This window comes from Sporisorium graminicola, chromosome SGRAM_4, assembly GCF_005498985.1.
Source record: "Sporisorium graminicola strain CBS 10092 chromosome SGRAM_4, whole genome shotgun sequence".
NCBI classification, from domain to species: Eukaryota; Fungi; Basidiomycota; class Ustilaginomycetes; order Ustilaginales; family Ustilaginaceae; genus Sporisorium; species Sporisorium graminicola.
In genome coordinates this window covers 98745-124723 of record NC_043734.1, presented here as the reverse complement: position 1 = coordinate 124723, position 25979 = coordinate 98745, and the positions used below count along the sequence as shown (strand labels likewise).

General features: G+C 57.9%; 8 protein-coding genes across 8 annotated transcripts; 3 read left to right on the top strand and 5 right to left on the bottom strand.

Moving 5' to 3' along the window:
* Positions 1-345: 345 nt before the first annotated feature.
* Positions 346-2157, bottom strand: EX895_004519 (uncharacterized protein; the record flags this gene model as incomplete). The annotated part of the gene is made up of 1 exon (XM_029885113.1): positions 346-2157. The coding sequence occupies one exon, from the start codon at positions 2155-2157 to the stop codon at positions 346-348; it is 1812 nt and encodes a 603-aa protein (XP_029738355.1).
* A 550-nt stretch (positions 2158-2707) lies between these two features.
* EX895_004518 (uncharacterized protein) lies at positions 2708-4009 on the bottom strand (the record flags this gene model as incomplete). The annotated part of the gene is made up of 6 exons (XM_029885112.1): positions 2708-2738; positions 2822-2937; positions 3018-3048; positions 3126-3220; positions 3461-3743; positions 3825-4009. The coding sequence occupies 6 exons, from the start codon at positions 4007-4009 to the stop codon at positions 2708-2710; spliced, it is 741 nt and encodes a 246-aa protein (XP_029738354.1).
* Positions 4010-4810: 801 nt separating this feature from the next.
* Positions 4811-6598, top strand: EX895_004517 (uncharacterized protein; the record flags this gene model as incomplete). The annotated part of the gene is made up of 1 exon (XM_029885111.1): positions 4811-6598. One exon carries the CDS (start codon positions 4811-4813, stop codon positions 6596-6598), a length of 1788 nt encoding a protein of 595 aa, XP_029738353.1.
* Positions 6599-6875: 277 nt separating this feature from the next.
* EX895_004516 (uncharacterized protein) lies at positions 6876-10022 on the bottom strand (the record flags this gene model as incomplete). Its single annotated transcript, XM_029885110.1, has 1 exon — positions 6876-10022. The coding sequence occupies one exon, from the start codon at positions 10020-10022 to the stop codon at positions 6876-6878; it is 3147 nt and encodes a 1048-aa protein (XP_029738352.1).
* A 2409-nt stretch (positions 10023-12431) lies between these two features.
* Positions 12432-15731, bottom strand: EX895_004515 (uncharacterized protein; the record flags this gene model as incomplete). Its single annotated transcript, XM_029885109.1, has 1 exon — positions 12432-15731. The coding sequence occupies one exon, from the start codon at positions 15729-15731 to the stop codon at positions 12432-12434; it is 3300 nt and encodes a 1099-aa protein (XP_029738351.1).
* Positions 15732-16893: 1162 nt separating this feature from the next.
* EX895_004514 (uncharacterized protein) lies at positions 16894-19938 on the top strand (the record flags this gene model as incomplete). The annotated part of the gene is made up of 1 exon (XM_029885108.1): positions 16894-19938. One exon carries the CDS (start codon positions 16894-16896, stop codon positions 19936-19938), a length of 3045 nt encoding a protein of 1014 aa, XP_029738350.1.
* A 187-nt stretch (positions 19939-20125) lies between these two features.
* Positions 20126-21499, bottom strand: EX895_004513 (uncharacterized protein; the record flags this gene model as incomplete). The annotated part of the gene is made up of 1 exon (XM_029885107.1): positions 20126-21499. The coding sequence occupies one exon, from the start codon at positions 21497-21499 to the stop codon at positions 20126-20128; it is 1374 nt and encodes a 457-aa protein (XP_029738349.1).
* Positions 21500-22186: 687 nt separating this feature from the next.
* EX895_004512 (uncharacterized protein) lies at positions 22187-24946 on the top strand (the record flags this gene model as incomplete). The annotated part of the gene is made up of 1 exon (XM_029885106.1): positions 22187-24946. The coding sequence occupies one exon, from the start codon at positions 22187-22189 to the stop codon at positions 24944-24946; it is 2760 nt and encodes a 919-aa protein (XP_029738348.1).
* Positions 24947-25979: the final 1033 nt, after the last annotated feature.

Genomic DNA, 25979 nt, shown 5'->3' with positions numbered 1-25979 from the left:
AGGCTGTTTTTCGCTGTCTCAATGGCGATGACGTGTTTTCACCAGTACACAAGTGTGAATCGTGTGTCGTGTGCGTGGGCAAAAACAAAGACGATTGACGCGACCAGAGGAGCCCTGCAACCCAACGCCATGTCTTCGTTCGAATACCTTTAACTTACCCCTCAAAGCAGACCCTCAGCGCACAACACATCACACACCCCGCGATGCAAACGCCGCTAACACGCATCTCGCACATCCCAAAACAACAAGCTCGCCAACCGTTTTCATTGATTGATCCTGATCAGCTGCGCGTCTACACAGCACAGAAATCGTGCAGAGACAGAAAGTGTTCTCCACCCCCGAGCCTCAGGCGGACGGCTCGCCCTCGAGCGAGGGAACGGGCTGGGGCTTGTTCTCGTTTGGCAGGGGCTTGTTGGCCGGGAATGCCAGCACCTCCTTGATGGAATTCGAGTCGGTCAGGAACATGACGAGACGGTCAATGCCCAGACCCCAACCACCGGTAGGCGGCAGACCGTGCTCGAGAGCATCGATAAAGACATGGTCGATGCCCTGTGCCTCGTCATCGCCCTGATCCTTCTGGCGGCTCTGCTCCTCAAAGTTGGCCCTCTGCACCCAGGGGTCGTTCAGCTCGGTGTAGGCGTTGCAGATCTCCTTGGTAGCCACAAACGCCTCGAAGCGCTCACACAGACCGGGGATGTCACGGTGGCGCTTGGCCAGAGGCGACATGACCTGTGGGTGCCCCACGATGAACGAAGGGTTGATACACTGGGTCTCGATGAACTCTCCCGTCATCTTGTCGATCAGACGCGACGAAGTGCGCGGCTCGGAGCAGTCGACGTTGTGCTTGGCCGCGAGGTCCGACAGCCACTTGCGCGTCTCCTCGGTGTGCAGCTGGTCGGCAGGAGGGAAGGTGACGTTCATCTTGGCCTCGAGCTCCTTGATCATGTCGAAGCGCTTCCAAGGAGTGGAGAAGTCGATCTCGTATTCGCGTCCGCCCTCGACGTCCTTACCGTCCGGGTGGTACTTGATCTTGTACGAGCCAGTGACGGCCTTGACCAGGCCCGAGATCATCGACTCGGTAATGTCCATCAGGTCGTACATGTCGGCGTAGGCCATGTAGAACTCGCAGATGGAGAACTCCGGGTTGTGGGTCTGGTCGATCGACTCGTTTCGGAAGACACGGCCAATCTCGTAGACACGGTCGAGACCACCGACGACGAGCTCCTTGAGGAACAGCTCGGGGGCGATGCGCATGAACAGGTCGAGCTTGAGGTCGTTGTGATAGGTGACGAACGGCTTGGCGGTGGCACCACCGGCGATCTGGTTCATCATGGGCGTTTCGACCTCGAGGAAGCCGAGGTTGTCGAGGAAGCGTCGCACATAGTTGATGATCTTGGCACGCTTGACAAAGATGTCGCGGACGTGGTTGTTCATGATGAGATCAAGGTATCGCTTGCGGTGACGCTGCTCAGTGTCGGTGAAACCACCCTTGTCACCCTGAGACGCCTTGGGGAGCATCTTAAGGTTGGGCGAGAGGAGCTGAATGGAGCGAGGGAAGATGGACAGCTCGCCCTTCTTGGTCTTGCCAGGAATACCGGTAACACCGACAATGTCACCACGACGGAGGAGGTCGTGGATGGCGAAAAAGTCGCCGTCGGTGTGGTCCTGCAGCTGGGCGGTGATCTGGACCTTGACGCCCTCGCCGTGCAGGTCGTAGAAGCGAAGCTTCTGACCGGCAGAGCGCATGTTGTGGAGACGGCCGGCGATGCTGACCTGTTCGTTTTCGAGGTGCTGACCAGCCTCAACCTTGCCCTCGTACTTGCTGATGAACTCGGAGAGCGAGATCGAGACATGGAACTTGTGCGGGTACGGGTCGGGGTTCTTGGATTCGCGCAGAGCGGCGATGGTTCGGAATCGACGCTCGTAGTACTGGTTGGGGTTGAGGTCCTCCTCAGAAGCGGCAGCGGACCTGGCAGCAGCGGCAGGGTTCTGCGCGGGGGCCTCGGCCGCCTTGGACGCTTTTTTGGCCTCCTTCTCGCGCTGCTTCATTCGGCGCTTGAGCTCGGACTTGGAGACCATCTCGCCGGTGACGTCATCCTTGACGAGGTTGACGGCCTCGGCGGCAGCGGGCTGGTTGGTGGCGTCAGTGGAAGACATGTTGCGGAGCGTTATGTGTGGGATGCGGTTCGAGGAGGGTGGAGGTTGGACGGTAGCGCTTGGAAGTTGACGGTTTGCTCTGAAACAAGTCGAAGGTAAGGATCTGGGGACGAAGGTGACGGTTCTAGAGAATGCTTTGAACATGCAAAGCGAGACGGCCAAACGCAGAGGGGTGGGAAGAGGTTGCGAACGACGAGGATGGTGTCGAGAAGAGAAGAAAGAGCGCTTGGGAATGCACTCTTCGATAGAGACAAAGCGCGGTGCAGCCCAGAAGAAGGTGAAAAAAAGGACCAATACATTTTCTTTCTACTCGAGAGCGCGTGACTTGGTATTCGAGCAAAACATTTCAATTCAGTTGACTCGATTTGGTGGGGTCTCCGATCTAACAATTGAAACCATTTCCTCGCCTGTCACTAACAATGTCACCTGTCGACAAGGATTGCAGCAGAGCCCGGCGAGGATCACGTACTGTACACCAAGTCGTTACACGGTCAAAAATAGATACATTCCATACGCGGAACAGTGATTGCCTCATCGAACTTGCCCGGAATCAAGCGGAAGGGTCGCCAATTGGGTCCCAGCTGCGTGTCGATGCGGAATAGGAGATCAGGCGTCAGGTGTCAGTGCCAATCTCTGCGTGAGCATCTTCTGACAAAGTACTCACTCGGTGACCAGATACTCGTCCAGGGTCAGAAGCTGTTGCATGTCTTGCTCATCGAGCTCGAAACCGAAGACATCGGCATTCTCGATGATGCGTTGCTTGGAAACGGATTTGGGGATCTGTGCGTGGAGAGGGTTTTGAATACCGTAAGTACTGCTGCAGCTTGCACGATCAACGTTTGCTTTCATTCGAGCCTTACCGTGATATAACCTCGCTGAAGGGAGAAACGGCTGTCAAGGAGTGCAAGGCAAAGGGGACCGAGATCGTTAGCATGGTCTCGCAGTCGAGTGTGAGATTGGCAACATACATGAGCACCTGAGCAGGAGTTACGGAATGCTTCTTGGCGAGCTCGACAATGACGGGGTGGTCAAAGCGTTCAGCTCGGACCAGTGGACCCCAGCACTAGACGTTGATATAGTAGGAAGACAAATTTTGTTCAGCTGAGACCCACAAACAATGAATAGACAGTACTGCACTGTCTCAACTCAGATCCATCTCGATTGCCTTGGATCGGCAGTAATCGACTAGCTCGGCCCTAGCCATAAACGGGTGCAGATCGCATTGGTTTACCGTCGGCTTGTGTTTCGGGTTCGAATCGAGCAGTTCCTCGATATGCCTTTGACCATAGTTACTGACACCAACACTTTTGATGATGCCTTGGTCCTTAGCTTCCTCGATGGCCCTCCAGCTTTCGAGTCGTTTCTTTTTGCCGCCGTAAGGGCTATGAATGAGATACAGATCGATGTAGCCCAGCCCGCACTTTTTGAGCGACTGTGCGATGCTTCGTTTAGCTGCATCATAGCCGTTGTTGGATTGCAGCTTGGTGCAGTAAAAAATGTCGGATCGTTGGATGCGGCAGTTGGGGGAGGCGAGGAAACGCGCAATGGCCGAGCCGACGCTTTGCTCGTTGTAGTACCATTCAGCGCTGTCGTATCGTCATCATGCTCTGTTAGTTCCAGCCGGCTAGGGTTGGCAGCGGGGATGCTGATGAATGGGTGCTGCTCACCAGTCAAAGTGACGATAGCCTGCTTCGAGGGCCCAAGTGACCGCACGAGAGGCTTCGTGATCCGACATTTCATAGACTCCCAGCCCGAGCCGGGGGACGAGGTTGCCGTCCGAGAGCTTGGCTTTCGAGCTGAGGCTAAGCTTGCTTGTTGTCATCCTGATGATTGGGCCACTGCGTGCTATCATGTGGTTCGGTGGTATATGGTAGAACGACGGATAGGTGTATGGGTGGGTGGTCGGGGTTACTAGCTCGTGCTCACTCAGCACCTCCACTTGAACTGCAACTGCAGCCGCTAAACGCCGACATTTCGCCCGAGATGTTCGAGTCGCTGACCATGTGACTTGCATCACCCACACCAAGCTGACGATGCATGAAAAGCTCATTCGCTCCATGTCAGGCTGGCTGCAAATTTCCGAAGAGAGCATGTGCAAGCGCGGTTCAAGAAGCGGCGCTCTGCACAATCTGACGGCGGGAGGCGGAACTTGTCTCGCAAAGTGTGCACGAGTCGCGCGTCGGCTTGCATCAAGGGCGAACCTCCGGCGGTCCCGCTTCTTTCATGCTTCATGTCGGAACCCATGCGTCCGAGATCCGATTGCTCGTGTGTAGCGACCCCTATACAAGTCTGAGTGGTTGTGGCAGTGATGCATTGTTCGCCGAAAGCAACAAGCCCGAACCGCCGATACGCGCGTGTGTATTCTGTTGTATGGAACTGATCGCCGCGGCGTATCGCGCAAACGAGCGTTAAATTTGGAAACATGCGAACGTGCGGCAAAGGGCCTGTGTTCACTCTTGTCAGCGTGTGTCGGGTCAGCCTACGTGGTAAAAGTGCAGGAAGCTTTGACTGCGTGTTCGGCTATCATTTTTTCTTTATCGAGCAAGTGGCGTGCACGTCCTCTTTTCTATATGAACCAGCACTGTCTGTCTGGCATCATCCACACCACCGTGACCAACCGCATCCAATAGCGAACAATCACATATTCGCAGCAATGGCAGCACGAACGCCTGCACGAGAGGCAGCCGCCGCCAAGATGGCTTCGTTCTCCTCGCCCTCCACCTCTTCGGCTGCTGCAAAGCGCACCACCTCGCTCGCATCCGCAGACGAATCCTTGCTCATCACCGCACTCAAGATGCTCGCCACCTTCGACAATGCCAAAAACGCTGTTTTTGCCCTCGTCGTCTACCGCTACTCGACGCGCCTGCTTCGACACCTCAAGACCTATGGTGTATCGGAGACTCTCTTCCAGCTCTACCGCCTGCTTTCAGCACGTGCGTTTGCGCTGCTCCTCAAAACGCCAGCTGCCAAACGCAAAGTTAAGCGCGAACTCGATACCGCCATGGCCGAGGTTGAGGCCAAGATTGTACCGCGCCCTTCGCATTTGGAAATCAACCGCGAGCTGCCGCAATTGGGCAAAGAGACCGAATGGATCAAGAATGAGCTGGCCAAGCTGCAGATTATGGAGGCGGGCGTCGACAGCAAAGTGGTCGAGGCCGAGTGGCAGAACCGAGATGGGCAGATGGTGTGGAAGGGCGGCAAAGTGTCGGGTGCTGTTTACCACGGTGGTGACGATCTGAGTGAGCTGCTCGCCGACTCGATCAAGCAGTTCCTGGTCAGCAACCCTTTGCATCCGGATGTGTTCCCGGGCGTGAGGAAAATGGAGGCAGAGATCGTGTCCATGGTGCTACGCATGTACAACGCACCACCCTCGGCCGTGGGCGCCACATCGAGCGGTGGAACCGAGTCGATCTTGCTCTCGTGCCTCGCGATGCGCGAATGGGCCCGCGCTACCAAGGGTATCAAAGAGCCCGAGCTGGTCGTCAGCGTCTCTGCCCATGCTGCTTTCGACAAGGCGGGGCAGTACTTTGGAATCAAAGTGCACCACATCCCTGTCGACCCCATCACGCGCAAAGTGCAGGTCGGCCGCGTCGCACGCGCTATCAATTCGAACACCATCGGTCTCGTCGGTTCCGCACCCAACTTCCCGGATGGCATCATCGACGACATCCCCAACCTCGCCAAGCTTGCCAAGCGCCACAACATCCTGCTGCACGTCGACTGCTGTCTAGGCTCGTTCCTCGTCCCGTTCTTGGCCAAAGCAGGGTTCCAGACGGAACCGTTTGATTTCAGAGTGGACGGCGTCACCTCGATCAGCTGCGACACACACAAGTACGGCTTTGGTCCCAAGGGGCTGTCCACCATCCTGTACCGCACGCCAGAGCTGCGTCGCTTTCAGTATTACGTCAAGACCGACTGGCCGGGTGGTGTGTATGCTACGCCGACGCTGTCCGGGTCGAGACCGGGCTCGCTGATTGCGGGCACGTGGGCGGCCATGATGAAACTCGGTGATTCGGGGTATACGCAATCGTGCCGGGATATTGTGGGGGCAGCCAAGGAGATCACGACGCGCATCGAGCGCGAGATCCCGGAACTCTTCGTGCTCGGCAAGCCGATCGTGTCGGTTGTTGCGTTTGCGAGTGCGGCCCCTGGCACCGTGTCGATCTACGATGTGGGCGATCACATGAGCAAGAAGGGCTGGCACATGAACGGGCTCGCTGGCGACACGCCTGCCATCCACATCGCCGTGACGCGCCTGACGATTCCCGTGGTAAACGAGTTTGTCAGGGATCTCAAGGACGCCGTTGCGTATGCCAGGTCGAACTTCAGCGGACAGAAGGGCTCCATGGCCACCCTGTACGGTCTCGGCAGCGGCGTGAGTGCCACGGCCATCGTCGGCCAACTGGCAACCAGGTTCATCGATACCCTTTATCTTATTTAACAACTGTTGGCCAGAGCTTTTGTAGATATCCTGTGTTGTGCATGCCATACCACTTGTTCGCATTCCACGCAAGACTGCGTCGTCTCCTTTTCTCCCTGCGCGGAAGACCGCCATCGCAGTGTGGCTGTCTGTACCTGTTCGCAAAGGCCACCGCCATTCACTTCCGCTGGTGCCATCATCCACACGCTGTGCCTTGGCACACATGCACTCCGCACAATCTCTGATGTCCACTTCTCTGCAAAAGATCCATGACTTGAATAACATTACACCCTCACCACTACTCGCCAAGCGGCGGCACATCCGCATCTGCGTCCGCATCCTGCTGCCCTTTCTCCATCAACACCTCCAACTTGGCCTTCAACTCCAACACCTCGGCACTCAGTCTCTCCTCAACGCCCCTCAGTACATCCCTCTCCCGTTCCAGCTCGCCCACCTGCCTCACCACCTGGTCCCTGCCCGGCTCGCCCTCGACGACGAGCTTGCCCTTCTCCGCCCTCAACGCCCTCACGCTCGCAAACGCCGCCTCCAACTCGCGCCTCAATCGCTCGTTCTCGGCCTCGACTGTCGCACACTTTGTTTCGACGTCGCTCAGCGTCGCCTCGGTCGCCTCGACCAAATACGCCATCTCGTCCCACTTGTTGAGCAGCTTCTCCATCTCGCGCCTCTGCTGCTCGTACTTGAGCACGTCGTTGTCCCAGTACGCCAAACACTGCGTCAGCTGCGCAATCTTGGCCTCGTACCCGTCCAGCTTGGCCAATCTGGGCTGGTCGGACTCCATCTTGGTCCTGAGCTCAAATAGCTGCGCACCGGACTCTTCCAACTGCCGCGTCAACGACGCGATGTTGGCGGCGTCCTCTTCGGCCTGCGCCTTCAACTGGCGCGCCTCGGTCGTCCACGCCTTGCGCTCCTCGCGGTACGCCTTCAGCTTGTGGTTCAGGTCCGCCTCCCACTGTACGTGCCTGGCCTTGGTCGCCGCCGCCTCGGCTCGGCACCGCTCCAGCTCGGCGTGCTGCGCCGCATTCGACGTGCGCAACGTGCGCACCGTGTGATACAAGTTCTGGCGCTCCGCTTCCAAAGCCGTATCCGTCACCTTTTCGCGGTGCAGGCGCCCAATGTGGCGCAAATGCTGCTCCTTGAGATACAGCTCGAAATTGAGCTCGTTCCGCAGCAGCAGGTTCTCGCGCTGCAGAAGCGAGATGACCGATGCATCGCTGCCAAGGCCGTGAGCAGCCGCTGTGGGCATGGTCGTGTCGTACGACGGAATCGCCAAAAACGCCTTCTCGCTCGACCCGGATCCGGACGTGGACACTTGCTGAGGCGTCAACGGATCGGTAGGCAGATGGCTCGCAGCCAACGGATGCCTTGCGGTCGACGTGGGCGAAGTGGGCGTCCCGGGGCTCACGGAGTTGTGACTGGACTGCAACGACGACAAAGACCCCGACCGCGAGCGAATCCTTGCCAGAGACGCATGTGTAGCAGGAGAAGTGGGCATTGACACGGGCGCATGCGAAGCACTCGAGCTACCCATAGCTGTCACGATAGCCGGAGTCGCGGCCGCAGCAGCACTGGCAGCAGGCATCAGTTTCGACAGTGTCCCGCTCGCCGTCATGCCACCGGTAGCCCGTGCCTGCGTCGCCAGAGACGGCGTCGACGCGGCCATCGACTCGTCCAATCGCTGAGCAGCCGCCGTCATTGGCTGAGTCGCGGCGCCAAAGCCAATGGCGGTAGGCGGCGCATCGATGCTTTCCGCAGCGACAGCCGCCGTGGTCGAGGTGAGCGGTGCGCCCGACCGCAGCGATGCATACGTCAGAAGAATGTCGTCCGGGTTGACCGAGCCAGGCACCTTCTGATAGTGTCGATGTGCCGAGCCACTGGGCGAAAAGGGATGCATGAGCGCTGCTGCACTGCGTCGGCGATCCATGTCAAACGGACCCAGCCTGGCTTCAGAGGAAAACACGGATGCAGTGTCGTCGTCGGGTGCTTCGGGGTTGAGCGAACCGCGTCGCTGACTCTCGGCCTGGACAATGTGCGCCGAATTGACGTCGTGCCACTTGCCGAGGAACAGGCCAAGACACTCGGCATTGATGTCAGCCGAATCGTGGTCGAGCCAGCGTTGCTTGTCCGTAAGTTCGGTCTCGGCGTCCATGGTGATGATGGCGGGATGGATCGTGTGTCGACGCAAGATTGGGCCGGAGCGATTCTGGACAGCCACTTCATCCATCATATCCTCCCAAGGACCTTCAAAGGGGCTGTCGAACGAAGCCTTGCGCAGGTAGTCGATAGGCGAGCGCAGAAAGCGAATGACATTGCACGGATAGAGGCCGTAGAGAAAGGTGAAGAGGTGCTCTGCGTTGGGAGGCGTCGACATGGTAGTATCAAAAGTCGACTCGAGCCGGTTCCAGCGCAGCGAGGGCTTGATGTGGAGACGCTTGCCGAGACGCTCGATCTCGCTAAACTCTTCGTCCTTTTCTCTTCGCATCTCTTGAAGCTCAGGGTCGTCGCCTATGCGAGACTCCCAGCCATGACCGAGACGACGCCAATCAACGATGCGTGCAAAGATACTAAGCAGCGTCGGAAGTCCACCCGCACCTCCATTTGCGATCCAGTTGGGGATGTGCGGAATGAGCATGATGAAGGCAGTAACTCCGAGCGAGACGCAAGTGGTGGAAGTGTCGAGCTGAAGGGAAAGCATGAGCATGCGTGGCAGTGCAGTCGAGGTGATGTGATAGGCGTGGATGGGATAGAGGCGCAAAAAGGTCGAAAGCAGAAAGAGGAGGGGCACGCGTGCGGTTGGGTCGCTGAAGGACTCGGCAATGTGATGGAAGAACTCCTTTGGCTTTTCGTTGCTATAGACGAGTAGGATCGATTCGAGGTTTCCCTTCCAGACGATGGTGCCGGGATCTCGTAGCACATGGCTATGGCTGAGGTCTCGAATGACAGTGTGATCACGGTCGGCAGCGCCCGAGCCCGAACCGGACCCGGCGACGCTGGTGGTGCTACTGCCCGTTCCGCCGCCAGAGATCAGCTTGTGGGCATCCGGAGCACTTGAGCGCCTCTGGTCTTGATGTGCGACTTCTTCTGAGGAGATCTTTTGATTCTCATGGGCAGCCTCGGCGAGGTAGAGGTCGAAGATGCGCTGGGTGAAACGGCGGAAAGTGTCTTGTCGTGATCCGACGGATGCCGAGCGACTGCCAGGAACGGATCCGGATCCAATGTTGAGAGACGAGCTGCGTTGCTGCTGACGATATGAGGACGACGAAGACAGAGGGGCAGCGGCCGACATAGGGTAAGGTACGGCGCGGGCTCTTCGCGGACTGGTGCCGAGACCAGGGGAGTCGGCGGAAGAGTCGGCGGAAACAGAAGCAGGCCAAACAGCGGTGGGAGAGGGTTCGTCTTCGTAGGCGGTGGTGGGAGCTGCGACCATGGCGCGGACGACGAGCTCACGTGCACGATTGGCAGTAATGTTCTGAACAGACGCGTTCTTGAGGAGAGGGCAGAGGACGAGGTCCCACCATTCCATTACGATGGAAGTGGGTCCGAGCAAAGGCATAGCGACAAACAGCACATCGACCAAGGCGGGAAGCATTTCGTTTTGGCGTGCCTGAAGGTCGGATTGCAGCATGTTTTGGATGGCATCGTTGATGCGAAGCGAGATCTGCGACCTGATCTGGGCGGTGGGAGAGGGGCCAGCAGCAGCTGGATGGTTGCCCTCATCGGCCTGAGCAGCTGCCTGGAGAGACTGCGCCTGCTCTTCGACGGAGGTTTCAATGGCGCTGAGGATCGAATGCCGCTTCGCTTCATCGGCGTTCAAGAGTGCTGACTTGATTTTGGAGATGATGTCCTTGAGCCAGGATTGGGTGGCCCTGGGCAGGACCACGGCCGTCTGATGGGAGAAGGACGGGGGCGGCATGACGATATGCGCAAGATGCAGTCCACGCTCGCCCTAAAGGCTCTGTGTGGATGTGTGCCGTGGTGGAGCTGATCAAAGCCGAGAACGCTGGCTTGGCTTGAGGAGTGGACTTGTTCTCTGCAACAAAAGACTAGGGCAAAAGGTGGTTGCACAATGGTGCGGGGTGGCTGGTGTCTTGAAAGTTAGTGTATCGGCAACCTTGACCAAAGACGCCTGACATCGAGAAAGAAGTTGTGCAGCAGCAACTCGGGCGATGTGCGGAAGGAGAGCGAAGAAGATTGTATGCGGGTTGGAGGTCAAGAAGATGGCACCTAGAGCGGAACCATTGGAGAGACTGAATAGCAGCAGTGGGTGATTGCGTCCAGTTGAGGATGATGGTGGTGGCAGAGTCCTCGGCTGCTGAGTCGAGCTGCTGTGTGATAGGCGGAAAGCAAGCGATGATAAGCAGAAAGCTGAGGAGGAGGAGGAGGAGGTCGTCGAACCCTCGAGTGAATGCCAAAGTTGCGGACTTGCGTCGGATGGCAGTCACACGCTGAAATTCAAAGCCATCAAGTTGCGTCGAAGGAAGACGGGCGGGAGCTGCTTAATTTACCTGAAATGATCGAATAAAATTCAAAATAAAATAAATAAAAGAGAGAAGGGCTTGCGTGCGTGTGCGCGTCTGCAGGTGCTACCCTGAAAGCAAGGGTCGAGCCAGACGCGGAAGCTGCTGACTCCTCCGACGACAGCTTGAAACACAAAGTCAAGCGAGCAGCAAGCGAACTGCCCACCGCACATTTTTCCTGACTTTTTCGGATTTTCCGGTCGTGCCAATGCATGGACCTCATTCTGTCGGGCGATGGCGACAGCGACCTCGAACACTGCGCATGTCGGACGAGCCACTGCCGAGAAGTGCATCCTATGCAGCAGAGACGGAAGCACGCCGAGTGGTCCCACACGAGCCACATCTGCGCACGAGCTGGGGCATCGGTGCAAGAAGACAGACGAGCGGCAAGCAAGCGCTCCATTGCAGCTGGCTGGCTGGTTTGCTGGTGGGACGAGTCACTCTCTGCTCGACCGTCCGGCGGAAATCCCAAAATAAGTTGAGGCCCCATTCTCGTTATGAAATTCAAGCTCCACCTCAACCTCCACTGACAAGAGTCTCCGTTTCCAGACCTCTCGTGTCTGCTAACACGACTGGAGCGGGACCTTCGCGTCTCCTGGCTTACATCACTGCAAGACGGCAGAACACGGAAAGAGCAGCGAGGGGCTTTGTTGAGCTGCATGTCGACAGATTGTGGCTGAAACTGCCCGCTTGCTGATTGGTGCTTGATACGATAGGCAGCTGGATCGCTGTGATAGATGATAGGCTGCAGATCTCGTCACTGTGGTTTCATGCGATTAGAGGCGCGATCAGCTGCTGGCTCTTTTTCCGCCGCGTGTTGTCCTCAATCTCCTATGCGTACAATTCTTGTACTCGCTGGTACTTCCTCGATGACTGCTTGCTGTGTCTTGGCAGGTCACCCACCCGTCCATCGAGCTCTGCAGGCTCACCATCCGAGTGTTATGCCATGCTGACCGAGTTTCTCGTGCCGTGCTAACCCGTTCTGTCGGCAAAGCCAGAGTGCAAAAACAACAGTCGGGTTCCAAATTGTCGTACCGAGAGCTGTTTCGTCGACGTCATCCACGCCTTCGGTAACAGAGCGTCACTGCCCTTCTCAGGGACCCTTTCTTTTCCCCGCACTTTCCACATCTCGCCACTTCAATGACGACGATCGCTGACTCCCGCACTATGGACCAGTCACATGAGCAATGCTGCTTCTTTCACAAGCGTAGCTTCCGGGAATTCGGTCATCAGCAATGCGAAAACAAAGTTGCCTCGTCAGGCGGGGTGTGCATTCGAGCTTGGTGCGAATAGAGACAAAAGACATCTGAGAAGCGGCTTCAGGGAGCCACCTCCTCGCGATGCCACGCAAAATACTCCTTCGACTTGGTCAGCCGCTTCAGCAGCTGCTCCACCTGCTTGCGTCGCTCCTCCTGCGTGTCCTTGAGCGTCTGTTTGGCCTTACGCACGCTGTACACGCTCTCCCTACCCGCACTCGCTGCAGTCTCGCTGTCTGCATCAACTGGCGACGATGCTCGCGATCCGTCTCCACCGCCACCGCCTTCCTTGGCCAGGCGAGCTGCTTTCTCGCGTTCCTGCATCGCCACGCTCTCTTCGTACTCGACCCGCTCCAGCCGGAAACGTACGTAGTCGATCAGCTTCTTGATCGTGGCTGGGTCATTGGCGCCCATGCAGATACGTGTTGTTGCCGTAGCCGTGCTGTTGTCGGCTTCGGTCTTGGAGCCGCCATTTTGAAGCGAAGTCGGTAGACCGAGCTTGACATCCATGGCTTCGCTCTCGGCTGCGGCTTCTCCGTTGTCGGTGGAAGCGTCCAGCGAAGTAAGGCCACTGTCGTCTGCATCGTCTTGCTTGCCATTCGTGTCGCCTTCCTCCTGCTTCACATTCTCTTCCTCATTGGCTCCCTCTTGAACCTTGTTTGGATCCTGCGGAAAGGCTGGCCCCATCACCACCAGGCACCACGCGTACCTCCCCTCGGTATATTTGGGCATACGCTCCTGATACTCGCGCAGGTGCCAATACTCGCGACCGTCGACGTCGTGTCCGATGGGACCGGTGCGCAATGCGTGCGTGTCGAGGGCCAGCTCGCTCGTCACTCGTGCATCCTGCCTACGCCATGCGTGATCGTGCTCAAGCGACGCCTTTTCGGCCTTCCACTTCTGATACTCGGGAGACACGATGCTCGGCGCGCGCTTGTTGAGCTCCGCAAGCTCCTCGGCAATCTCCCTCTCCATCTCATGATTGGCTGCCTTGTGCGTGCGTTCCATCGCCGTCATTTGCTCCGGTGCCGTTTTGAGCTCCTCTGTGATGCTTTCAGCCATGACAGCCGCATCGATGAGTGCGCTGAGGATCGACACCTTGGTCTCGAGATCGGGGCTGTCCACCTCCTGCTCAGCTTGCTCGGCAGCCTGGACGTTAGTGGCGCCATTGAATTGGACGTCACGATGCTCCTTGTCGCGACTCTCTGCATCTGCACCATCGTCGGATTCGGCCTCGTCAGCCGAGCTGCCAGCTCTCAGTCTACTTTTCTTCATGAGGTCAAGACCGTTGTGGTGGATGCCTTCGTCGTCGGAGCCGTCGCTGGCAGTGCCGTTGGTGCTTCGACGACGTTTGCGAGACGCCTGAGCTTGGCGGGCCTCGTCGTCGTCTTCTTCTTCCTGTCGCTGCTTCTCTGCTGCAGCCTGCTCTTCCTTCTGCTGCTCCTGCTGCAGCTTGATCGCCTGCTGTCGCCCAGTGAGTCGGATTTCGGGAGCTGGCTGATTGTCAGCTGCCTTGCGTGCACGTCCCAATCGACGGCCGCGTGCACTGCTATCGTCCGGGTCAGCCATGCTCTCGTCATCGTCGCTGGGATCGTCATAGACGTAGATCGACTTTTTCTTGGTGGGGACTCTGCGACGTTTGCTCGGCAAGGCATCCTCGTCGTCGTCTTCGTCACCGCCTCCAAACTCGTCCTCCTCCCACTGATCAAGCAAGGAGAGTTGACGCACCATCTCGTACTGGTTGCTCTCCTTGGCTCTGCGAGCACGAGTGACACGAGCCGCGGGAGGCGAGGGCGAGCGTTGAGCAGCGGCGGCTTCCACCTCGACGGGAATGTCGTGCTCCACAAACGCGAGAGGAGTGTGTGCGAGCCCAAAGATAGAGATCAGCTCGGCGGCAGCGGACCACGGTTCGCCGCGCTGCAAGCTCTTTCCGTGGGTGCGGAAGGCGGTGACTGCCTTGACAAACGGCTTGGTGGGCTGTCCTTTATCGATGTTGGTCATTCCGGCCATGGTTTTGAGCAAGCAGGCGAGCATGTCCTGAGCCATGGCGTGCGTCCAGTGCTCCAGCCTGTCGAGCTGCGACAGTACGCCTCGGTTGAGGCCAAACTTGTCAAAGCGGACCATGCTTTCGTAGATCCACATGCGCGCGCGCATGTTCTCTTCGGGCAGCTTGGTAGGGATAACCTCGAACACGGGAGGCGCAGCTTCTGCCGGTGGTTTGAGCTGCTTGAAGGCGGGTGCTTTGCCGGTAGCGGTGGTTGTGGTGGAGAGGAGGCTGGCGAGCGTCTTCTTGGGTGCTAGCTTGCTGCTGCTGTCTGGTGGAGGCGGTGTGTGGATGCCGTCGTCTTCGCTGCCGTCGTCGCCGGCCGTGGTAGAGGGCGTTGCCTTGCCTTTGCCATTGTGCTTTTGAGCCGCTGCGACGGCTTCAGCGATGTTGCGGCCTTTGGATGTGACCTTCGCCGTTGCTTTGGCGCTCGTCTTCGCGGAAGAGGCGGCAGCAGCGGCCTTGCTCCCTGCCCCGTTGGTTCCTGCTTTGGACTTGGTCTTCTTCGGCTTGCTCTCGCTAGCTCCGGCGGCGCTGCTGTCCAAGGGTGCGGACTTGCCTTGCTTGGAAGCCCCAAACGGCCTACCTAGTGGTTCGAGGCCGGCAGCTTTGCGGCAGACCGAGCAAGCACACTTGCCACGGCAGCGAGGACACTTCCAGGCGTACTTCGTCTCGGTAGGAGGACAGTGTTCTGCCGGGTTGATCATCATGCGGTTGGACTTGACGATGGTTTCCGGGTCCTGATCATAGAGGCGCTTGAGCGTGGAAAAGCAGTAGCGGCCTTGACAGCGCTTTCCGGGGGCTCGCATGAACGTGCACTCTAGTAGAGCGCCCTTGCAATTCTGATGGTGCTGATGGCAGAGTTTCTGCGGGCCGCCCTCGTAGTTGACATGGGTGCGTGCTCGTACGACGTCGCTGATGGGGACAGAGCGCGAAGGCGCGGAGGTGTCCTGGGTGCCATCTTGCCTGCGCTTTCCTGTGGCATTAGCAGATTCGGCCTGCGCATTGGTACGTGAAGATGGAGAAGGGTCCGACTTTCTCGCTTTTGGCTTTGCCGTACCGTTGGATGTGGATGCTGATTTGGACTTGGACTGCGATTTGGTGGAGGCGATGTTGGAAGAGGAAGCAGACTTTTTGACACCAGTGCTAGCGCTTTTTGCTACCGGTCTCGATGCTAAGTTTGAATTGGATCCAGACTTGGACTTGGGCTTGGGTGACGACGATGAAGAAGTGGGGCCGGCTGCGTCCGAGAGTTCGGAAAGGGACTCGTCGTCCATGGTGAGGTCGACAAAGACCGACGGCTCTGCTTGAGCAGCCATGGGGGAGAAGATAGGAAGGAGATGCAGAAGAGAGTGTGTGTGTGCGTTGGTGATGGTCAGAAGAAAGGAAAGAAGAACGGAAAGAGAAAGAGCCGAATCGAACCGAATCGATGAACTGAGCTGACGAACGACACCAAAGAAATAAAGCGCGCCGCGGTTTCATACAACGGATAGATCGATTCAACGCTCGGCTGGAACAGCATTGAGAGAAATTCAGAGCAATGCCAGGCTGTTGATCACTGCTCCCTCCTTTTGATTGCGTTTCGCTCAGAACTTCCAGGCAGGCTCAGCTTGTAATCCCGTGCTTAGTCATGCGAGAGACGGCAGCCCCGAAGCGCAAGGGAGAGAAAGGCCAAAGCGTTGTCAGCAGCTTTGCTCTTGCAGTTGGAGGGAGACTGGCGACCAACGCTGCTGCTGTCGTTCGGCGAGCAAGGGCGGATCTTCTCTCGTAGGCAACGTTGCTTTGAATGGAATTCAGGGTCCATTCCGGGAATTTCGATGATCTAATCGCTTGGCTCAATCCCAGTGATGCTTTTGCGTGCGTATCACCAGGGGTCGAGGATCACCATGTGTGGTGCCAAAACGGAGACTGTCGTCACACACATGCAAAGGGAAAGGACGTTACAAGTCCCAGCCGGAAGTGCCGCTACTCATTGTGGATACGCATGGGAGGGCATCAAGCACACAATCAATGTCTTTGCGCAAACATTCGGACATTTGGTCGGCCAGACGCATCACTTTACGCGATTTTCCTGTCGTTTCGACGCTTCTTCTTCCAACTCACGCGTCGCGTGAACAGTCCAACACTGCCCGCTTTTTGCGAATCTGACATTGTAAAAGAAATCGCGCGTGTTGGTCTAGGCTGCAAAGGACCCTTCCGAATCGAAAGTCAAAGGCTTCGGATTCAGAGCCGATTGAGTGCTTGAAATGACTGAGATGGTCTCTGCTGCTCGTCCCCTCGTCGCCTTCCCTCCCTCTTCATCGGTCTTGTCACTGTCCCCGCGCGCAGTCACACTCTCTCACAATGCCCCGCAAGAGAAAGGGACCGAAAAGAGAGGCTTCCGAGGGTGACGATCCTCCTCCTCCTCACCAACCACCCCCGCCGCTGCCAGTACAGTCCGCAGTCACAGGCACCTCGATAACATCATCTCCTCCACTTAGCATGGTCCGCAATAGCAGTGCCGACAGCACACACGCAAGGATCACCAACAATGGCAACAAGCGCGCACGCTGGCTCGCAGAAGCTGAAGAGGATCGTCTAGGCAAGCAAGTCGGCTTGGAGCGCTGGATTGAGTGTGTAGGTCACGGCAGAGGCGCTGCCGTCTGTCTCGGCGGTCACCTGGTTCAAACAGAAGACAGGAGCGATGGCTTCATGATCGAGCTCAGTTGCATCCAGCCCAATGACCCCTCGCAACATACAAGCTTCGTGGCCACCTTCCAAGGCGAGCTCGCACGCAAAGTATCCGAACCTCTTCTCCTTCTACACCGCCTTGGCCCTCCCGCCATCGTCTATCTCTCGGGCTTTGCAGCTGAAGTCTGTCCTGCATCCGCACCTGCATCCTCACCTCGAGCCGTCTTCAATCAAGAAAAGACCGTCCTGAAAATGTCACCGCAGCCTCCTTCCACCGACCCCACCGCTCCAACCTCGGCCATCTGGATCGAGCAGCTTGCCACTCTTCCTGCCTTCGTTGCTCCGACGGCAACAACACACCTAGCGCGCACAGTATCCACGCCGGCAACACACCACACCCTTTCCTCCAGCTCGATTGTTCCCTCACGATCCACTGCCCTTCCACAACCTCACCCTGAGCCTTCGCCTCCCAGTCAGCTCAGCGATTGGTTTTCCACCCCGGCCCCTACAGACCTTCGTGCAGCTCAACCCAATGCACCCGCGATTACGTCATCTTCCTCGACAACTCGTCCGCAAATCCCACCACCGCCACTGCAGCCCATCGATTGGTCAGTTGCCCAACACACTGCAACCAGCATTATCAAAAGCGAACCGCATGGCGCTTCATCTTCCTCGTCCACGCCCTCTCCACGCTCAGGTAGACCGGCATCGCGGCAAGCCTCAGCTGCTGCTACTGCACCGCCACCTCCGCAGCCGCGCCGCAACGCGCCCAACGTCAAGCCACGTCGCATGGGCAACTGCCTCTATACCCCTATGTCCATGCTCCGTGATGGCGAGCGCGCCAGCATCATTGGCGTCGTCATGGCAGCAGGCGATCCTCGGCGTTCCTCAAGCGGAACGCGTGACCTCAGCATTAAAGTCACCATCGCTGACGCATCCTGCCTCTCCGGAACCGGATACGCCAAAGAGCTCGCACGCTCCATCACCGTCATGCTCTTTGCACAGCAGTCCGAGCGCATCCCGCAAAACTTAGCTCCAGGTCACATCATCGCCGTCCGCAGTGTCCAGATCCAGATGTTTTCCAACAAGCCTCAAGCCGTGGGAAAATCCGCCGCCAGCTGGAGCTGGGCCACCTACGATCCTGTCTCGGGCGACGTCCGTGCTTCGTCCAACTTTCCTCTGGCATCCCACACCCCTCCCGAGTGCAGCGCTGACGAAATGGACCACTTCCGGGACATGGCCAACTGGTTCTCCGAACTCCAAGGCGTCGACGCCAACATTGTCACCAGATCCTCTCGCCCCACGCTCAAGCTGCAGGAAGTCGGCGAAAACACCTTTTTCGACACAGTCGTCGAGGTGCTCAAGGTCTACACCCACACGCTTGCTCCCGATCTCTACGTCACCGATTATACCAACCACACTCTGTTCTATCGCGGCAACGACAAGTATCTTCGACTCGAGAGCGATATCCCGTATCCGGACGACACTGATGGATGGGGCCACGTCTTTCAGATTAGTCTATGGGACAGCCATGCCACCATCGCAGAAGGCCTTCAGACCGGCGACATTATCCGCATCCAGAATGTTCGCCCCAAACTCAACCCGCGTGGACTGCTCACTGGCGGTCTTGGCAGCAGCACCGACAACGGCATCAAGATTCGCACGCTCAAGCCCACAGATGAAGCGCGCATCGACCTCGAGAAGCGACGTGCGCGATTCATGGAGACGCTCATAACCGCAGAGGAAGAGGCGTTTGCCGATCGGGCCGAGCGAGACCATCAACAGGCTTCGCAGCAAGGACGAGAGCAGCAGGCCGAGCACGCCTCCGATACTGTGCAAGGCGCTACTTTAGCGGTGCAACGTAATGTTAGCGAGTTTCACAACGTCGACACTGTCGCAGGACCTGCCTCATCACATCCCATACCAGCTGCTATCGAAGCGACCACAAACACGATCGGCTTCAGAGGGTCCTCTGCTCAAGCACGCACGATCGTGGAGGCCAGTCCCGCATCGTCGACACAGCCACCCTTTCCTACACCTGGCCAACGAAGGATACGGGCGGCTCAGCTGGCTTCACCCTCAAAAGCTGGGCCAGGAGAGTCGACGCCGCTGGGAACCAGCAGTCATGTGAACAGCAGCCGCGCTCTTGGCGATCTATCGCTCGTCGAGACACCCGATGTCAAGCCCAGCGGGCTCATGGGGCCACCAGGGGCGGCTGTCGAAGAGCGTCGGCCTTTGATCAAATGCAATGCACCAGCATCCATCCCATTTACGGCGCTTGCCGACCTGCCGGCCACTTCGCTTTGCCCTGGCATGTTCAAAGTCAAAGCGCGTGTGATCTCGACCAACCCGGCCAAGGTCGAGCAGTGGGGGCGTGCCGAGTGCAAGGCATGCAAGCGGCTTCTGCCCCTCGACCAGCGCTTCTGTATCAAGTGTGGCGACGAAGAGGGCGAGTCGCTGTCGTACTGCTTCCGGTTTGCCTTCATGCTCGAGGAGCTGGATGCCGAGTTTGTCGCACGTAAACAGCAGGAAAGGATTCAGGGTGGCGGCAGCGGCGGCAGTGTTCTCGAGACGAGTGTCAAAAAGACGGCGATTCCTCTGCTATTCCATGGACGCATGGCTGAAGTGCTGCTGCCGTGCGTCGACGCCAAGGCGCTCTATAATGGCGAACGGTCCAGCATCAAGACACTGAAACGCTTCCACACCCGTCTGCTCCATCCAAACGAGTACGGTAACGACCCGGAACAGGTGCTCGCCGTCTACTCTTATCCGTCTCAGGAGTCGGGCCGAACCGTGCGCAGATTTGCCGCACTCAAGGAACTCAATTGTCTAACGAACCCACTCGACCTGCTCTGAAAGCACGCGGGCTGTTTGCAATCGTAATCGTGCCGACGACATCAGCCTTTAAGTATGGGCGTCATGCACTGTGGATGGCACTTGAAGTGAGAGAGAGAGGTGAGTGAAATGTCTATTCGGGAATGCATGCTTAGTTTGTTGTACAATGTGAGCTGATGTTAAAGATATATAGGTAGAGAGTCGGGGATTAGGCGAGTCCGGCAGCCTTTCGCACCTCGTCAGCGAACCCTTCGGAAGAAGACTCGACCGGAGCAGCAGTCTCGCCGAGCTCCCAACGGTGCATGTCGACGACCTGAACCACCTCGCCGCCGTTACCCTCAAGCTGGTTGTGGCTCGCCCACGCGGACAGGACGTCGTGAACCGTCTGTGAGTTGCTCTCTGGACTGGGAGCAGCGGCAGGCAGGAGCATCATAAACGGCTGGTGGTAAAGCACGCTGCTGACCTCTCCGGCTTGCTGTTCGGTCGATTCTCCAGCGGAGATGGATTTGGTCTCGAGGCCCGCGACCTGGCGGGCCAAGCTTCGGGTGAGGGCGCGGATGTTGGACTGGATCGAGCCGTCGGCGGCTGCGAGTGCGTCTGGCAACGCCGGGCTGGCGAAGCGGGTCACGAGCAGCGAGGCGACTTTGCCGCTCGTCAGTACGTAGTCCGGCTTGGAGGCGTCCTTTGCTGCAGCGAACCCGGCGGAGCCACCGTGGGCAAAAGCGGATGCTAGGTCGACGATCGAGCCTCCGCGTGCGGTCCCAGCGGCTGACCTTCGCGCAGCATCTGGCGAAGGAACGGTGCGCGGGAGGATGGCAGCAGCACGAGCGATCGAGATCTTTTCACCCAGACGCGAGACGACGTCAATGATGGCCGAGCCGACGGTCTTTGGTACCACGCTCGAGCCACTTGCCTCGGGTGAGCTGGGCAGCAGCGGGAAGGCCAAAAGCTGCTCGACGGGGATATCGACGAATCCGCCCTGCGACGTCGACTCCGTGGTGAGTGTGGGGAAGAGTGCAACGGTGTGGACGATGTCCTTGACGAGTTGAGCAAAGACCTGGTTCTTGGCGACAAAGTCGGTCTCGCAGTTGACCTCGACGATTCCACCAGAAGCAGCGCTGGTCGCGCCAATACCGGCACTCTTTGCTTCCTCCTTGAGCTCTCCTCGGAGCGCCACCGAGCTAGGCAGGCCGTCGGTGAGCACGGTCACAGCAACGACACCTTCGCGCGCCTGTCGGGCTGCGACCTTGTCGGCTTTCTTGGCACCGGACTTCTTGCGGTCGGCTTCGAGCCATTCGAGCGCACGAGGGATCGAGTCTTCATCGGGGGAAGAAGAGGGGCGAGAAGCGAGCAAGGCTTCCTTGGCCTTGATCATGCTGGTTCCTGGAACGAGTTTTCGCAGCTCGGCGATCGCTTTGATAGAGGGTTTCTTGGGTTCGGCAGAGACGAGCACCGAGCGGGAGAACGCACGTGCAAAGACGGAGGCGGACGAGGTCGACGAGGACGAGGGCGGCAATGCGCAAGTCCGGGCGCTAGCAGCCAGACGCATCCCGCGCAGGACGGTGCAAGTGCTCGGCATCATCTTGGCTTGGTGGTCGAGTTTGAATAGGTATTGGGATGGAGGTTGCAAAGCGTTAGGTTATGTCAATGCATCAGTAGCGACTCGAAGTCTTGTTCGCATCAGGTTTTCAAGAAGAAAAGGAGGTTCTGGGTGAAACCTGCCCGATTTGATTGCTGAAGGACCCGATGGCTTACATCCTCGCGCGCTCGCTCTTGATGCAACAAAGACCCTGAAAATCTCGAGATTTTGGCAGACAGACAGCTTGTGCCTCGGTCTCACACGGCCCGAGTCGCGTTGAGTGCGGTGAGACGAGAGAGCGTGAGTGCTTGTCAAGTTGAGCTGCAGCTCGAGTCGCTCCGCTTGACGCTTTGACCCTTTTCGTTTTGGCCGGCTAGAGTCGCTGCCAACTCTCCACACTACCGCCATCATCGCCTTCATCCTCATCACCGCCATTCGGTCACATAGCGAGAACAGACTCGAACGGAAGACCGTTACCGCAAACGCGTGGCTTCCAAACGTGACATTTCACCAGCGTCCGCCCACTTCTACGCACCAAATGGTCTCGCCATGACACCGGTGACTCAAACCCATTGATTGGCACTGTCAAATCCCGACTGTGTCGGCGCTTTCTGCACACATCTAACACCACAGTCGCCTCAATTCAGCAAACGTTCCATCCATCCAAGCTGGCAGCTGACCCTCTCGACAATGGACTCAATACCAGGCGACCAATGGATCGGCGAGTACGCCAGGTGGCTACGTGTTCACGAAGCCAAGCTTGGTGATCTCGCCGCTTCGACGACTGCAGCCAAGCGAAACGCTGCAGCTGCAAAGATAGGTCGCGATGCGCCGCCTTCGACACTGTCGTCCACGTTCTGGAACGTCGTTACCCTCGGCACTGCCGCCAGCGCTCCTGCTAACGGCTCCGCCTCGCTCACCGCTCGCCCCATGCTGCTGCGACAAAACCCACACAATTTGTACTATTTACTCATTCGCTTCGAAGCACTCGGTCTACCTGTGGGATCGCTTGACATCAAGGTGCCCGGTGCAGCACGACCTACTTCGTACTTTTCATATGTCGCTGCCACCGCTACCGACAAGAGTCGCGACGATACCATGTCGATCAGCTCAATGCGCAGTCGCATGAGCGTCGTCTCTTCGTCCTTCAGCTCGTCACTCTCGTGGTTCGGCACGGCCAGTAGCAGACCGGACCCGTCGAGAGACGTCAAGTACATCTACTCGTGCTTTACTAAGATACCCAGCTTGCGACTCGGGCCCATCCCGGCGCGCAAGCTTATTCAAGACTTCGAGGACTGTCCTGGCCAGTCGGCGGTGCCACTGGACGTGTTCAAAAACTTACAGATGCTGGAGCTGGACGATGTGGATCCGCGCACATTGCTTGGCTGGGACAGGGTGTGCATCCAGCTGCGCAGCTTGACGTGCAAGAAGAGCAATATTGAGGATCTTACGGTTCTCTTGGTGGATCTTGTCCTGCTGGATGCGAAGCGCAGACGGGGAGAAAAGGTCGACATGGGGCGGTTGCGGCGAGCTCCACCGACGGACGCAGGCGACAATCATTCGGCTTCCAACACAGACGTTGAAGAGGACGTGACACAAGCAGCAGCAGCGGCACCCAAAGAGACCATCCCGACGTTACCGCAAGACCTGCCTTCGCTGGCATGGCACTTCCTGCGCTACCTCAACCTGTCGTCCAACAACCTCACATTCATCCCCGCCGAACCTTTACTCTGCCTTTCGGGCCTCACCAACCTCGACCTGTCGTCGAACTTACTCAACGTGGTCCCACCTGCGCTTTCGCAGCTACCCGCCCTAACTTCACTCAACATCTCGGACAACCTGATTGACTCGGTGCTAGGCATCTACGACGCTCTCCCCGCCATCCGTGTGCTCAACTTGGCCAAGAACCGGCTCGAGAGTCTGTGTGGCGTCGAACGGCTCTACACACTGCAGCGCATCGATCTGCGCGGGAATGCGATCTACGAAGCCGGCGAGGTGGGCAGGCTGGCGCCGCTAGCCGGAATTGCTGAGGTGTGGGTCAAGGAGAACCCGCTTGAGGAGGAGCTGTTGGATTATCGGGTCGAGTGCTTTGCCGAGTTTGCGCAGGAGGGGCGCTCGGTGCTGTTGGATGGCGAGGCGGCAGGGTTCTTCGAGAGGCAGAGGGTTGCTGAGCGTGTGCCGAACGCGGCGAAGCTGTTTTCTCAGGCGGATGCGAGGGAAAGTAGACTGGACACGGAGGCGGCCAGTGGCGCGACAAGGGCTGGTAAGAAGGTAGCAAAGGAAGAGGTCGGGGAGGAGAACGAAGCACAACTCGCCAAGGATGTCGCTACCTCCAGCCGCACAACAACCGTCGTCAGGAATGTACGCCACCGTGCTCCACCTCGTTCGGCAAAGGAGGACAACGCGAGGGACAGGGGCAGCGAGTTGCTGCAGCCAGGCGGTGAGGCAGGAGCATCCGACGCGAGGTCACAGTCTCCTTCACGTAACCGCGATGGCGCGCGTGCTCAGAGCGGTGGTGTTGCGAATAACAGCGCTCAGCAGGTGAATGCGAAACGTAGAAATCAGCGCGTGGTCGAGCTGGACACTTCGCCGCAGAAGCCGCGTCAACGGACGTTGACGGAATCAGATCGGATCAAGCAGGCGGCTTTGGCGGGGAACAGCAGTGCTGCGATGGAGAGCCCCGAGGCACTCACTTCTCAAGTGAGAGACGGTGGTAGTGCTCAGGCGGACGGGGGCGGGCAACAAAGTCCAACTCGGCCTGCTCAGAAGGGCAAGGCAGGAGCTGACGTGTACGCAGGAGCACACGGCACGATGCTCTTTGCTCTCCCACCTGGTTTAACTTCGCCGGAGAAGGAGGGTGCAACTCGAGCGGGACAAGTACGGACATTTACTTCGCGGCGCAACCCTATGGATTCGAGCACACTGGGGCGCAAAACAGCAGCACGGCCGTTGGCGTCCGACCTTTTCGCGACGTCTTCGAATGCAGCCACTGCACCGACGACGGCGAAGAACGAGGAGGCTGGTAAAGCGGTTGAGGCCGCACAGCCCGATGTGCAACCGGCAGTGTTGGCTAGACAACGCATCGCACGACCGCGCACAGGATCTGCAGCAGCTCTGGCCAGGAGGAGCCGCGTCACGACGAGTCTATACGATCCGGATTTGGCTACCCCCGAGACGTCTGCTGCGACACTGGGAGGCGTGATGGAGGAAGAAGCATCACAACCTGCCACGTCGACTCAGACGGAATCGGCCAGCAGCAACAATACGCGTTCCGACGCTTTTCGTCGGCGCATCGAAGCGCTGAAATCCGAAGTTGGCGACGACTGGTTGCGGTTACTGGCGCGTGGCGGGGTGGAAGGGGACAGGAACTCTGTGCTTCTGCTCGAGGCCGACCCTCCAGCGCAAAAGCCGACGGTGAAGGAGAGGAAGGCGACACGCAGAGTCAGCTGAGACCAGGAACCTTGCGAGTACCGAGGAGAACACGAGATGTTTTCTTGGCGCAGAGATGCTGCTAATCTGATAAAAGCTCAACGCTGTGCCAAGTGTTTCGGGCGAGATGCACTGGCACAGAGCGGAAGGTGAAAATCTTTCTTCTACATCTGATAATTCGTTCGATGGTTTCAAGCTCCGTCTGAGGACAAGCTTGCCAAGAGAAATTAGCATGTCGGCAGTGGAAATTTTCGAGGTCAAGCGAGGTTATGGCGAGGTCGCAACTTAGAGAGTACGGCAGATGAACGAAGGCGAGACGAGGGTGAGAATTGCGATGCGGGTTTGGATCAGCGTGGGAAAGTTGTCGACGTCAATGGCAGGAAAATGTTGTAGTCATGCGGAAGCTAGGCTGCTATTGTGTTTATGTGTTGCTGCTGCTGCCAAGAGCGCGGCGGATTCGGCAAGAACAATCATGCGATTTGTTCACGCACACGGTCAGCGAGAGAGCGCAACCGCCAATCGGATGGACCGGCTCCGAGGGCGCAAGTCTTGGGTCTCATTGGTGTGATCTGATAATTTTTTTTCGTCTTCTTAGTCCCTCGCTTAGCAGAGAGACAGTCTGCATGAAGGACCTGACTCAAACTTCTGTCGGTGCAGAGCAGCACAGGCTCTGTGTTTCGTTAAGGAGAAACAAAGCTTCTATTCTTTTCTTCAAAGTTGGTTGTGGCTCGCAATGCACTGTGCGTCGGATGGCTTCCGTTTTGGAGCGACACATTCGGAGCAGCCGAACCGAGGGGGATTGTATAGTTTCTTCGATTGCTTCCGTGTGGTTTGCTTGGGCCCTTGAGTTCGCTTTGTTTGGGGTTGATGAACTTGTCGGCAGGTTTGCTTTTCTACCATCATCATCCCTCTCGAGGTCCGATAACAAAAGGACCAGTTTGGATCGCGGTCGAACATCGAAGCAGCAACTAAAGCGACCCACTGCGTCGCGATCTCGAAGGACGAAAGGTCTCCGCAACGCTCGATACACGACTACGGCATCAACGAGGCTCAC